General features: G+C 47.0%; 2 protein-coding genes across 3 annotated transcripts in view; one reads left to right on the top strand and one right to left on the bottom strand.

The window, feature by feature from the left end:
• The first annotated feature begins 10,456 nt into the window (after window positions 1-10,456).
• Window positions 10,457-12,760, top strand: LOC119307967 (serine/arginine repetitive matrix protein 1-like). Its single transcript, XM_037584065.1, has 2 exons — window positions 10,457-11,137; window positions 11,340-12,760. The coding sequence occupies exon 2, from the start codon at window positions 11,431-11,433 to the stop codon at window positions 12,595-12,597; it is 1,167 nt and encodes a 388-aa protein (XP_037439962.1). The 5' UTR covers window positions 10,457-11,137; window positions 11,340-11,430; the 3' UTR covers window positions 12,598-12,760.
• A 60-nt stretch (window positions 12,761-12,820) lies between these two features.
• Window positions 12,821-14,333, bottom strand: part of LOC119307968 (protein cornichon homolog 1-like) — a 16,420-nt gene continuing 14,907 nt past the window's right edge. Inside the window, exons 4-5 of one of the 2 annotated variants that reach the window (XM_037584067.1) lie at window positions 13,294-13,394; window positions 12,821-13,177 (exon numbers count right to left, since the gene is read on the bottom strand). In XM_037584067.1, coding sequence (XP_037439964.1) covers window positions 13,325-13,394 — 70 coding nt within the window. In that variant the 3' untranslated portion in view covers window positions 12,821-13,177; window positions 13,294-13,324. Of the gene's footprint in view, window positions 13,196-13,293; window positions 13,395-14,333 lie in introns of both variants that reach the window. The other variant, XM_037584066.1, reaches the window with a different exon arrangement.

The raw sequence follows: 14,333 nt of genomic DNA, 5'->3' as shown, positions 1-14,333 counted from the left end.
ATGGGCCATAGGGGAGAGAGAGGGGAGACCGCAAGGGGTGGCGCACCCCCCCCCCAAGGGAGTCCAAATTGGACAAAGGGGAGGGGCGCGGCCCCCTTTCCTTGTCCTTCTCCCTCTTCTTCTCCTTCCCTTTTCCCCCTTCGAAAGAAAGGAAAGGGGGGCCGACTAGGACCAGGAGTCCTAGTCGATTACCCCCTGATGCCCCCTGTGGCCAGCCTCCTCCCTCTCCTCCTTTATATACGGGGGCAGTGGCACCCCGTAGCACATCAATTGTTCTCTTAGCTGTGTGCGGTGCCCCCTCCACAGTTTACTCCTCCAGTCATATCGTCGTAGTGCTTAGGCGAAGCCCTGCGCCGATCACATCACCATCACCGTCACCATGCCGTCGTGCTGACGAAACTCTCCCTCGACCCTCTCCTGGATCAAGAGTTCGAGGGATGTCATCGAGATGAACGTGTGCTGAACTCGGATGTGGTCGTGCGTTCGGTACTTGATAGGTTGGATCATGAAGACGTTGACTACATTAACCGCGTTACACTAACGCTTCTTCTTTCGGTCTATGAGGGTACGTGGACACAGTTTCCCCCTCTCGTTGCTATGCATCTCCTAGATAGATCTTGCGTGAGCGTAGGAATTTTTTTGAAATTGCATGCTACGTTTCCCAAAAGTGGCATCCGAGCCAGGTCTATGCGTGGATGATATGCATGAGTAGAACACAAAGAGTTGTGGGCGGTGATAGTCAAACTGCTTACCACCAACATCTTATGTTGATTCGGTGGTATTGTTGAATGAAGCGGCCCAGACCAACCTTACATGACCACGTTCATGAGACCGGTTCCACCCATGGACATGCAACTAGTTTTGCATAAAGGTGGCTCGCGGGTGTCTGTTTCTCCAACTTTAATTGAATCGAATTTGACTATGGTCGGTCCTTGTTGAAGGTTAAAACAGCAAACTTGACGAAACACCATTGTGGTTTTGATGCGTAGGTAAGAACAGTTCTTGCTAGAAGCCTATAGCGGCAACGTAAAACTTGCAACAACAAAGTAGATGATGTCTAACTTGTTTTTGTAGGGCATGTTGTGGTGTGATATGGTCAAGACATGATGTGATATACGTTGTTGTATGAGATGATCATGTTTTGCAAAAGTTATCGGCAACTGGCAGGAGCTTTATGGTTGTCGTTTTATTGTATGAAATGCAATCGACATGTAATTACTTTACTTTATCGCTATGCGTTAGCGATAGTTGTAGTAGCAATAGTTGGCAAGACAACAACGACGCTATGATGGAGATCAAGGTGTCAAGCCGGTGAGGACGGAGATCATGACGGTGCTTTGGAGATGGAGATCAAAAGCACAAGATAATGATGGCCATATCATGTCACATATTTTGATTGCATGTGATGTTTATCTTTTATGCATCTTATTTTTCCTAGTATGGCGGTAGCATTATAAGATGATCCCTCACTGGAATTTCAAGGTATAAGTGTTCTCCCTGAGTATGCACTGTTCTGACAGTTCGTCGTGCCGAGACACCACTGATGATCGGGTGTGATAAGCTCTACGTTCACATACAACGGGTGCAAGACAGTTTTGCATGTGCGAAATACTCGGGTTAAACTTGACGAGCCTAGCATGTACAAACATGGCCTCGGAACACTGAGACCGAAAGGTTGAACATGAATCATATAGTAGATATAATCAACATAGAGATGTTCACCATTGAAAACTACTCCATCTCACATGATGATCGGACATGGTTTAGTTGATATGGACCATGTGATCATTTAGATGACTCGAGGGATGTCTATCTAAGTGGGAGTTCTTAAGTAATATGATTAATTGAACTTAAATTTATCGTGAACTTAGTCCTGATAGTTTTTGCATATCTATGTTGTAGATCAATGGCCCGTGCTACCGCTCCCTTGAATTTTAATGTGTTCCTAGAGAAAGCTAAGTTGAAAGATGATGGTAGCAACTACATGGACTGGGTCCGTAACTTGAGGATTATCCTCATTGCTGCACAGAAGAATTATGTCCTTGATGCACCGCTAGGTGAAAGGCCTGCTACAGGAGCAGATGTTGATGTTATGAACGTCTGGCAAGCTCGATATGATGACTACTCGATAGTTCAGTGTGCCATGCTTTACGGCTTAGAATCAGGACTTCAAAGACGTTTTGAACGTCATGGACCATATGAGATGTTCCAAGAATTGAAGTTAATATTTCAAGCAAACGCCCGAGTTGAGAGATATGAAATAACCAACAAGTTCTATAGTTGCAAGATGGAGGAAAACAGTTCTGTTAGTGAACACATACTCAAACTGTCTGGGTATTACAATCACTTGACTCAGCTGGGAGTTAATCTTCTAGTTGATTGTGTCATTGACAGAGTTCTTTAATCACTGCCACCAAGCTACAAGAGCTTTGTGATGAACTATAACATGCAAGGGATGGACAAGACTATCGCCAAGCTCTTCGCAATGTAAAAGTTGCGGAGGTAGAAATCAAGAAGGAGCATCAAGTGTTGATGGTTAACAAGACCACTAGTTTCAAGAAAAAGGGCAAAGGAAAGAAAGGGAACTTCAAGAAGAATGGCAAGCAAGTTGCCACTCCCAGGAAGAAGCCCAAGTCTGGACCTAAGCCTAAAACTGAGTGCTTCGACTGCAAAAGGACTGGACACTGGAAGTGAAACTGCCCCGAGTATTTGGCAGATAAGAAGGATGGCAAAGCGAACAAAGGTATATTTGATATACATGTTATTGATGTGTACCTTACTAATGCTCGTAGTAGCGCCTGGGTTTTTTATACTGGTTCTGTTGCTCATATTTGCAACTCGAAATAGGGGCGACGGATTAAATGAAGATTGGTTAAGGATGAGGTGACGATGCGAGTCGGAAATGGTTCCAAGGTCGATGTGATCGCCGTCGGCACGCTACCTCTACATCTACCTTCGGGATTAGTTTTAGACCTGAATAATTTTTATTTGGTGCTAGTGTTGAGCATGAACATTATATCTGGATCTTGTTTGATGCGAGATGGTTATTCATTTAAATCAGAGAATAATGGTTGTTCTATTTATATGAGTAATATCTATTATGGTCATGCACCCTTGAAGAGTGGTCTATTTTTGTTTAATCTCGATCGTGGTGATACACATATTCATAATATTGATGTCAAAATATGCAAAGTTGATAATGATAGTGCAACATATTTGTGGCACTGCCGTTTAGGTCATATTGGTGTAAAGCGCATGAAGAAACTCCATGCAGATGGACTTTTGGAATCACTTGATTATGAATCATTGGATGCTTGCGAACCATGCCTCATGGGCAAGATGACTAAGACTCCGTTCTCCGGAACAATGGAGCGAGCCACTGAATTATTGGAAATAATACATATCGATGTATGCGATCCGATGAGTGTTGAGGCTCATGCCAAGTATCGTTATTTTTTGACCTTCACAGATGATTTGAGCAGATATGGTTATATCTACTTAATGAAACACAAGTCCAAAACATTTGAAAAGTCCAAAGAATTTCAGAGTGAAGTGGGGAATCATCATAACAAGAAAATAAAGTTTCTACGATCTGATCGCGGAGGCGAATATTTGAGTTACGAGTTTGGCCTTCATTTAAAACAATGTGGAATAGTTTCACAACTCACGCCACCTGGAACACCAAAGTGTAATGGTTTGTCCGAACGTTGTAACCGTACTTTATTAGATATGGTGCGATCTATGATGTCTCTTACCGATTTACCACTATCGTTTTGGGGTTATGCAAGCTGCATTCACTTTAAATAGGGCACCATCTAAATCCGTTGAGACGACACCGTATGAACTATGGTTTGGCAAGAAACCTAAGCTGTCGTTTCTTAAAGTTTGGGGTTGCGATGCTTATGTGAAAAAGCTTCAACCTCATAAGCTCGAACCCAAATCGGAGAAGTGTGTCTTCATAGGATACCCAAAATAAACTATTGGGTACACCTTCTATCACAGATCCGAAGGCAAGATTTTTGTTGCTAAGAATGGATCCTTTCTAGAGAAGGAGTTCCTCTCAAAAGAAGTGAGTGGGAGGAAAGTAGAACTTGATGAGGTAATTGTACCTTCTCTTGAATTGGATAGTAGTTCATCACAGAAATCGGTTCCAGTGATGCTTGCACCAATTAGTGAGGAAGCTAATGATAATGATCATGAAACTTCGGATCAAGTTACTACCGAACCTTGTAGGTCAACCAGAGCACGTTCCGCACCAGAGTGGTACGGTAATCCTATTCTGGAAGTCATGTTACTAGACCATGACGAACCTACGAACTATAAGGAAGCGATGATGAGCCCAGATTCCGCAAAATGGCTTGAGGCCATGAAATCTGAGATGGGATCCATGTATGAGAACAAAGTATGGACTTTGGTTGACTTGCCCGATGATCGGCAAGCCATAGAGAATAAATGGATCTTCAAGAAGAAGACTGGCGCTGATGGTAATGTTACTGTCTACAAAGCTCGACTTGTTGCGAAAGGTTTTCGACAAGTTTAAGGAGTTGACTACGATGAGACCTTCTCACCCATAGCGATGCTTAAGACTGTCTGAATCATGTTAGCAATTGTCGCATTTTATGATTATTGAATCTGGCAAATGGACGTCAAAACTACATTCCTTAATGGACTTCTTAAAGAAGAGTTGTATATGATGTAACCTGAAGGTTTTGTCGATCCTAAAGGTGCTAACAAAGTGTGCAAGCTCTAGCGATCCATTTATGGACTGGTGCAAGCCTCTCGTAGTTGGAATATACACTTTGATAGTGTGATCAAAGCATGTGGTTTTATACAGACTTTCGGAGAAGCCTGTATTTACAAGAAAGTGGGTGGGAGCTCTGTAGAATTTCTAATATTATATGTGGATGACATATTGTTGATTGGAAATGATATAGAATTTCTGGATAGCATAAAAGGATACTTGAATAATAATTTTTCAATGAAAGACCTCAGTGAAGCTGCTTATATATTGGGCATCAAGATCTATAGAGATAGATGAAGACGCTTAATTGGATTTCACAAAGCACATACCTTGATAAAGTTTTGAAGAAGTTCAAAATGGATCAGTCAAAGAAAGGGTTTTTGCCTGTGTTACAAGGTGTGAAATTGAGTCAGACTCAATGCCCGACCACTGCATAAGATAGGGAGAAAATGAAAGTCATTCCCTATGCCTCAGCCATAGGTTCTATCATGTATGCAATGCTGTGTACCAGACCTGATGTGTGCCTTGCTATAAGTTTAGTAGGGAGGTACCAAAGTAATCTAGGAGTGGATCACTGGATAGCGGTCAAGAACATCCTGAAGTACATGAAAAGGACTAAGGATATGTTTCTCGAACAAAGAGCTTGTCGTAAATGGTTACGTCGATGCTAGCTTTGACACTGATATGGATGACTCTAAGTCGCAGGTCGGATACATATTTATATTGAATGGTGAAGCTGTCAGTTGGTGCAGCTCCAAACAAAGCGTCGTGGCGGGATTTACGTGTGAAGCGGAGTACATAGCTGCTTCGGAAGCAGCAAATGAAGGAGTCTGGATGAAGGAGTTCATATCCGATCTAGGTGTAATACCTAGTGCATCAGGTCCAATGAAAATCTTTTGTGACAATACTAGAGCAATTGCCTTAGTGAAGGAATCCATATTTCACAAGAGAACCAAACACATCAAGAGACGCTTCAACTCCATCCGTGATCAAGTCAAGGAGGGAACATACGGATCTGAATGTTACAAACCCGTTGACTAAACCTCTTCCACGAGCAAAACATGATCAGCACCAAGACTCCATGGGTGTTAGAATCATTACAATGTAATCTATATTATTGACACTAGTGCAAGTGGGAGACTGAAGGAAATATGCCCTGGAGGCAATAATAAAGTTGCTATTTATATTTCCTTATATCATGATAAATGTTTATTATTCATGCTAGAATTGTATTAACCGGAAACTTGATACATGTGTGGATACATAGACAAAACAAAGTGTCCCTGGTATGCCTCTACTAGACTAGCTCGTTAATCAAAGATGGTTAAGTTTCCTAAACCATAGACATGTGTTGTCATTTGATGAACGGGATGATGTGATGGACAAGACCCATCCGTTAGCTTAGCATAATGATCGTTAAGTTTTATTGCTATTGCCTTGTTCATGACTTATACATATTCCTTTGACTATGAGATTATCCAACTCCCGAATACCAGAGGAACACCTTGTGTGCTATCAAACATCACAACGTAACTGGGTGATTATAAAGATGCTCTACAGGTGTTTGTTGGGTTGGCATAGATCGAGATTAGGATTTGTCACTCCGAGTATCGGAGAGGTATCTCTGGGCCCTCTCGGTAATGCACATCATGATCAGCCTTGCAAGCAATGTGACTAATAAGTTAGTTGCAGGATGATGCATTACAGAATGAGTAAAGAGACTTGTCGTTAACGATATTGAACTAGGTATGAGGATACCGACGATCGAATCTCGGGCAAGTAACATGCCGATGACAGAGGGAATAACGTATGTTGTCATTGCGGTTTGACCGATAAAGATCTTCGTAGAATATGTAGGAACCAATATGAGCATCCAGGTTCCGATGTTGGTTATTGACCGGAGATGTGTCTCGGTCATGTCTACATAGTTCTCGAACCCGTAGGGTCCGCACGCTTAACGTTCGATGATGATTTGTATTATGAGTTATGTGTTTTGGTGGCCGAAGATTGTTCGGAGTCCCAGATGAGTTCACGGACATGATGAGGAGTCTCAAATGGTCGATAGGTAAAGATTGATATATTGGACGATGGTATTCGGACACCGGAATGGTTTTAGAATGATTCGGGTATTTTTTCGGAGTACAGAGGGGTTACCGGAACCCCCCGGGGAAGTACTGGGTCTGCATGGGCCATAGGGGAGAGAGAGGGGAGCCCGCAAGGGGTGGCGCCCCCCCCCCAAGGGAGTCCGGATTGGACAAAGAGGAGGGGGCGCGGCGCGCTTTCCTTCTCCTCTCTCTCTCCTTTTCTTTCCCTTTTCCCCATCCGAAAGAAAGGAAAGGGAAGCCGACTAGGACTAGGAGTCCTAGTCGGTTTCCCCCTTATGGCGCGCCCCCTGTGGCCGGCCTCCTCCCTCTCCTCCTTTATATACGGGGGCAGGGGCACCCCATAACACATCAATTGTTCTCTTAGCCGTGTGCGGTGCCCCCTCCACAGTTTACTCCTCCGGTCATATCGTCGTAGTGCTTAGGCGAAGCCCTGTGTGGATCACATCACCATCACCGTCACCACGCCATCGTGCTAACGAAACTCTCCCTCGACCCTCTTCTGGATCAAGAGTTCGAGGGACATCATCGAGTTGAACGTGTGCTGAACTTGGAGGTGCCGTACGTTCGGCACTTGATCAGTTGGATCGTGAAGACGTTCGACTACATCAACCGCGTTAAACTAACGCTTTCGCTTTCGGTCTACGAGGGTACATGGACACACTCTCCCCCTCTCATCGCTATGCATCTCCTAGATAGATCTTGCGTGAGCGTAGAAATTTTTTTGAAATTGCATGCTACGTTTCCCAACACTTCTGTGGACGTGCGGGTTTGTGGTGGCGTGTATGGTTAGGACTGCTCATCAAAAATGACATGTCATGAGACAGTAACACAGCGCGAGTCAAAATCAAAGTAGCGGTAGCCCTTGTGCTCTAGAGGATAACCGAGGAATATGCAGCAGATGGAGCGAGGAGAAAGTTTGTGATCCATTGTGGTGGATGCATTAGGAAAGCATAAACAACCAAAGACGCGGAGATGGTTATACGTGGGGTGGACACCATGGAGGAGGTAATAAGGGGTATGGTGGCCGATGGCGTGGGAGGGTTGTCTATTGAGTAAATAGGTCGCCGTGTGAAGAGCCTCAACCCAAAAGGGAGGTGTGAGATGAGCTTGGAACAAAAGAGTGCACCCGATGTCGTTTGTTAATAAAATGAGGCGTTCAGCCTTTCCAATTTGCGGAGATGTATGGGGGCAAGAGAAGCGATACGCAATGCCGTTGGAGGAGAAGAAGGTGCGTAGGGAGGAGTTAATGAACTCACCGCCATTATCACATTGCATAGCCTTGATGACAACATTGTACTGAGTGTTGACAAACATGAAGAAACATTGCAGAATTGTGGAGATATCGAATTTATTGCACATGGGGAAGGACCACGAGTAGTGGGTAAAGTCATCTAACACAACGAGGTAGTATTGATAGCCTGAAAAACTTACAATAGGTGATGTCCACAAATCACAATGTATGAGATCAAATGATGCAAATGTTCTACTAAAGGAAGAAGAAAAAGGAAGGCGAGGCTGTCATCCAAGGTGGCATGCACTACAAGGAGAGTGTGCGGCTTTATTACAATCGGGAAGAACTCTCGAGCTAATACAGAAAGGGAGTGGGCGCCGGGATGGCCGAGGCGGCGATGCCATAAGTCCGAGGATGTCGTGGCGATGAGCACGGACGCCGGTGACGCTTTATTGCCAACGAAGGGGTATAGGTCGTCGTTGCTAATGGAGATCATGAGAACCCTCCGCATGCGAAGATCCTTCACAAGAAAACCACAAGGGTAAAACTCAATGGAACAAGAATTATCACGAGTGAACTTGCAAACAGACATGAGACTAGTGACTACAATAGGGGAGACAAGAACATCTATGAGACGAATATCATGGGGGGAAGGGAGATGGAGCCGGTGGCCGTGGCAGGAAGGTGGTGACCGTTGCCGACAAGTATAATAGAGGGCACATGCTTTAAAGAAGAATTGTACGAGGTGATGTTACCTTGGTTGCCGGTGACGTGGGAGGAGGCACCACTATCCAGGTACCACTCCAGCGGGGGGTTGGCGGGGATGCCACCGTTGCTGTACGCGGCATTCAACATGGCGAGATGCTCCCAAGAGGGCTGCGGCGCCGAGTAGTACGGAGATGGCGGTGAGGGCGCCGGCTGGTACATCCGGTAGGCGTGGGCGTGCGCACCAGGACGAGGGCCAAGGACCCCGGCGGAGTTGGGCGACACCCAGCCGGAGCGCCGAGCCGGCAGCGCCATGCCGTAGGGAGCGAAGTAGCTCGTGAACGGAGAGAGCGGAGGCTGGGACGAGTTGCTGCGTCCGCCCGAATCGGTCCGCCCACGTCCACGGCCACGGCCGCGGTCACCGCCGTTGCCGCCGCGGTCACCATGACCACGGGTTTGGTGCTGAGGATGTGGGGCAGAGGAGCGGCCAGAGCTGCGGTCAGGTGCGCGCTCCCCGCGATCGCCATGAGAGCGCCCAGCCGAGCTAGAGGCGCTACCACCAGAGGAGCCGCTGCCAGGGAAAGCGAACCCCGAAGCGCTCTCCTCAGTAGCCCGCTGCGCCATGGACTGTTCGGCGAGGACGACGCGGGAGAGAATGGTGTCGAAGGGCATGTTAGGCACCTGATCCCCGAGAACGACACGGATGGTCTCAAGGCGTTTGTCGAGGCCGTGCAAGAACTGGGTGGAGAGATCCACCTCGGTAACGGCATGGTCGATGTCGGCGAGGCCGTCGGTGAGAAGCTTCATGCGACAATCATATTTGGTGACAGAGAGGTCACTCTGCTTGAGATTGCGGTACTGCCGATTGAGCATCATGAAGCAGGAAGCCTGATTCGCAAGGAAGAAGGACTGGATCTTGGTCCAGACGTCATAGGTGGTGGCACCGACGACGTGGTCAATGGAAGGATCCGCGAGGGTGGCGTAGATCCAGAGTGCTACATGGGCATCCAGCTCAAGATATTAGGCGTCGGCATTGGGGGGCGGCAGGTGCTCGATGAGAAAAGTGACCCCACAGTGGATGAGGACCACGAGGAAAAATGATTTCCACTTGTGGTAGTTGTGCAGGATTGAGAAGGAATTTGATGTGGTTAGTGATGTGATCATTGTAGATCGAGTTGCGAGGGGCGGGTGCCGGCGGCGCCGGCGTGGAGGAGGAGAACAGCCGAGTGAACTGAGAGTCGGACGAGCCAGATGTGCCATGGAGGGAGTTGGTGCCGGAGAGGGAGGGCGGTGCAGTGGCCGCAGAGAGGCCGTGGCGGTGGCCGCGGCGGGTGTCGTGTCGGAGGAGAGGGAGCTCGGCGAGGTGACGAAGCTGGAGGCGCCGGAAGAAGAAGTGCCAAGGTCGATATGGTGGAGGAGCCTGATAACTGATGCCAAGTTGGAAGAGATAATCTTGATTGTTATTGATGTTGACAGAGTACATGCCATTTATACAGAGAGGAGAACGATCACCCCTACAGAGGTGGCACGCATGCCGTGGGCGACGTGATCCTAATTACAAGGAACATGCACATGCACAATAACGGTACATACAGGTTACATACAATTCAACAAGCATACCATGTTGCAACAGCAACAAACCAATTACATTTGTGTAGCTGAGGTACACCTTTTTTTTCCTGTAGACTACATTGTGATTACACTATTGTGGAATCGACTATGAGTTCACGAGTTGGTGAATTACGATTTATAACTGTGCATCCGTGACTGAGAGGTTTGACATTCCCTTTTGTAAAACGAAGAAAACCCGTGGCTGTGGGCCTCCGTCTTGTTAAAACCCTTGGCATGACTTCGCAAAAAAAAACTTGGCATGAGACTGGGCAGAGTTTTCAAACGTGGAGTGCTGGTGAGACTTGCGTGTGGGGTCCTGAAGACTAGTAGTCAGAACAGAACCCACCAAACCTTTTCCCACGTCATATTCAAATGGATCCAATCAAGCACTTGCTCCCGCCGTGTTTGACCGCCTCCTCCCTCACCTGGTTCTGGTTGAACAATTCGAGTCTCAAGCACATTAGTTAAAGGAGGAATTATGAAGCTCAGCTACCACCAACACCGACACCATCAATTCATCTCCTTTGCTTGACCCGATCGCCTCCTACCACATGCGCATGGTAGACCTACATATACGCCTCACTGGTGTGTTCTGACCAGCGCTAGCACCAGGTTTGACCAGTCCACCGAGAAATCAACAAGAACAGCCTACCTTCTTCTTCTTCCTCTAGAGCAGGATTTTGCTGCTATTTATTTTTGGCTTTGGTCAAGACGAATGGCGCGCGACGAGTGAAGCCGGCATCGGTGAGTTTCTTCTTGCTGTCCTCTGCTTGATTTATAGCTTTTTTCGGTTACTAGTACATGGGGCGAGTTCACGGAAATTGGGGATACCTTTCTGGCCCTAATCAAGCAGCCGTGCTTGTATTTTCTCATCAACTGCGTCATGCATACGTACTAGTTAGTTGCTCACCTAATACCTCTACCTAATACTAACACTCTGTTTCAGATTCTACCGAATTCGAGTTTCAAAAAAGATTCTACTGAATTAGAAATCAGCTGGATCGAGGGAGGGAATCAAGAGCTTCAACTTGTCACCGATGGAGGCCATGGCTGCAAAAGGCAGCCCGAAGCCCGTCCCCAACTATCTTCGGCCATCAACCGGGTCGTGCCACGACGCGTGCAAGCACGGCGGGCATCACGCGTTCGAGGAGAAACAAGCTCCAAGGGCCCAACCCAAACCCCGGAAGAAGCAGCAGCCATCGGCTTCCGATGACCACAAGACAAGGCTGGTCAAGGTACGGTCGGTGTCACGCAGGCGTGTCGGAGATTTCAGCAAACCCGACAAGGCCGATACGCCGGCCGGTGGGAGCGAGATTGTTGTTGAGTGGAAGGACATCGTGGCCTATGATGCAGCGCCAGTGCCAGTTCCGGCTCCAGCCTCACCCGACGGGCCATCTCATCAACAACCTGATGGGAGGAACAAGAGGGATGTGAAGGGGAAAGCACCATTTGCCAAGGCCACCCATCCGGAGAAGCAAACCGAATCACTGAACAAGAGGCTGGCTAAGACCGTCAGGTCGACGCTCACCGGGAAGGCCTCCGTGAAGAAGCCTCAAGCCGCCACTAACAGTTCACCTTCTCACAAGAAGGGGGCTGGCAAGCCTCCGAAAGCCAAGAAATCTGCGACATTGCCCGTCGAAAACAAGGAAATTGTCCAGGGTGACGCAACTCATAATGATGTTAAACAGGGCAAGTCACTCTACACTCCCGACCAAGAAGAGCGTGCTGCCATTGCTCTTTCAATGAGACCCATCCTGGCACCGGCACATCGGAGGGCCAAGAGCATGAGCATCAGCAACCGATCGGTGCGCTTCCCGTTCACCCGACAACCGAGCAACAACTCGGCCACCTTCAAGCTGCGCTCCAAGAGCAGCAAGGCACCCATCCTCCCATCCGAACAAGACAAGCCCACGCGGCTCAGGTTCAGAAAGGGGAGAGCAGCCGGCGAGGAGTCCAGCGGCGGCATCCAGCTCAGGGCCAGGAGCCTGCGGAGGCGAGGGAGCAGCATGTCCGGCAGTGCAACAGGCTTCATCGTGCCAGAGGTGATGCTGAGGCACCAAAAGACGCTGGAGAGGAAGAAGAGCCGGAGGCTGTCCAACAACCTGATCGAGGAGACGGCGAGCAAGCTGGCCAAGAGCAGGAAGAGCAGGGTCAAGTCCCTTGTTGGGGCTTTCGAAACTCTCTTCTCCAAGATCGGAAAGTAGGGTTCAGCAGCCGCATTTATTTTTGTTTGTCCATGGGTTGATTCTGTTTCTGCTAGTTCAATCAGGCAGAGCTGAAAGCAAAGTCGATGTTTTCTCTCAGCTTCTTGTAATTTTATGAAACAAATTGTATTCGATGATCGCATGGAAGCAGTTCATCTTCAGGTTCAGGTCCTGCAAACTTAACCCCTTGTTCAAAACCAAATTACACAAACGCACTATATGCTTTTCAAGGGAAAACAACAAGCTGTAAAATAATTGTGACGGAGAATCTCACATCTCAAAAGTGAATGCCAACTAGTCAGCTCAAGATGTCACCATTGCACATACCATACCAAGATGTCCAATGTTAACCAAATCTCGACAGGTGGCAGTGCAATACCAGAACGCATGAAATTACAATGTACAGCACAAGGGTCAGTTCTGCCTGATGGTTGCAATCAACACCCAGGCACCAGATAAGCTCCTACGGAACGTCTTGTTTCAGAATTTCTGAAAGACTGGAATGTACTCTCACCGGTTCCTCATGTTAAGTGTTCATTTGGAGCCAGATGTCGAAACATGTGTGCGACAAGTTAACCAACTGCATCATTGGAATTTCCTTGAAAAAGAAAATCAGTGCCAGGCACCAGTTTCAGTGCAGGTTATTAATGAAATGATGAACAGCTCTCCCAGTGAGCAGACACGGTAGTAATATACCTGGCCACATGTGAGATGTTGATGACAAGCTCTAAATAGTCCTAGTTTCTACCAGATTCACATCCTCATCAATAAATAGTAGCACAGCCGTCATGACAAGCCTGAAAAAATGTATCATATATACGAACAGTTATATTAGGCAACAAGCATACTTAGCGTGGAAGTGGCAGATAACTAAGCTTGAACAAATGCTGAATTAAGGGCCTCTTTGATTCGCAGGATCCTAAAAACATGGGAATGGAAAAACATAGGATTGGAATGTCATGGCCGTCTCAAAAATTGCGAAGATTTTGGGCTGTTCGATTGCATCACAGGAAAAACAAAGGATTCTTTCTAAGAGGTTTGAGTGGATGATATAAATCCTATGGGAAGTAGTACAAAGAAGTCCTTAGGAAAAAAAACTATATGATTTAATCCTATGAATCAAACAACCAACACAGGAAAAAATCCTAAGGATTCTAATCCTCCAAAACTCCTATGAAAAAACTTTGAATCAAAGGAGCTCTAAGTATATCACAAACCTAGGATTATATGCAGCACAACTGGTAAGTGGTAGCAAGGAAAAAAGGATCATGAATGACCTAAAACGTCTTATAAAAGTTTACAGAGGGAGTACTATATATTTCAACCATTTTTTCATAATTGCTGGGCTGAAAACAAGTGAATGTAAACTTAGAGGTGAGGAGCCGAGCAGGATCCATGATTGTAGGCTGAGGTGCTCCCCGCCATGTCGCTTCATGCACCAGATGGGCACCGCCCAAGCCAAATCAAACCCCCTGGTGTTTCGTCGCCTCAACTTCTTGGATGCCAACTCCAGTTCTAGCAGGAATAGCAGCAGGAAGGACGGGAGCAAGGGTGGGACTCATCAGCAGACCAAAAGCACAGAGGAAGGGTGTGGAAAAGGGCAACCCTGCAGTTGCACAATATCTGGCAGAGAAGTTCGAGAACCTGTCTGGGACTAACAAGGCCACCGAGACAAAGGAGATGCCTCCAGAGGAACAGTACAACACTCCAGAGGTAACCGGCGGCCATGAGCTGGA

The sequence above is a fragment of the Triticum dicoccoides genome, chromosome 5B (genome assembly GCF_002162155.2).
Source record: "Triticum dicoccoides isolate Atlit2015 ecotype Zavitan chromosome 5B, WEW_v2.0, whole genome shotgun sequence".
Taxonomy (NCBI): Eukaryota; Viridiplantae; Streptophyta; class Magnoliopsida; order Poales; family Poaceae; genus Triticum; species Triticum dicoccoides.
The sequence above is the reverse complement of the archived record's forward strand: the minus strand, read 5'-3'. Positions and strand labels throughout refer to the sequence as shown.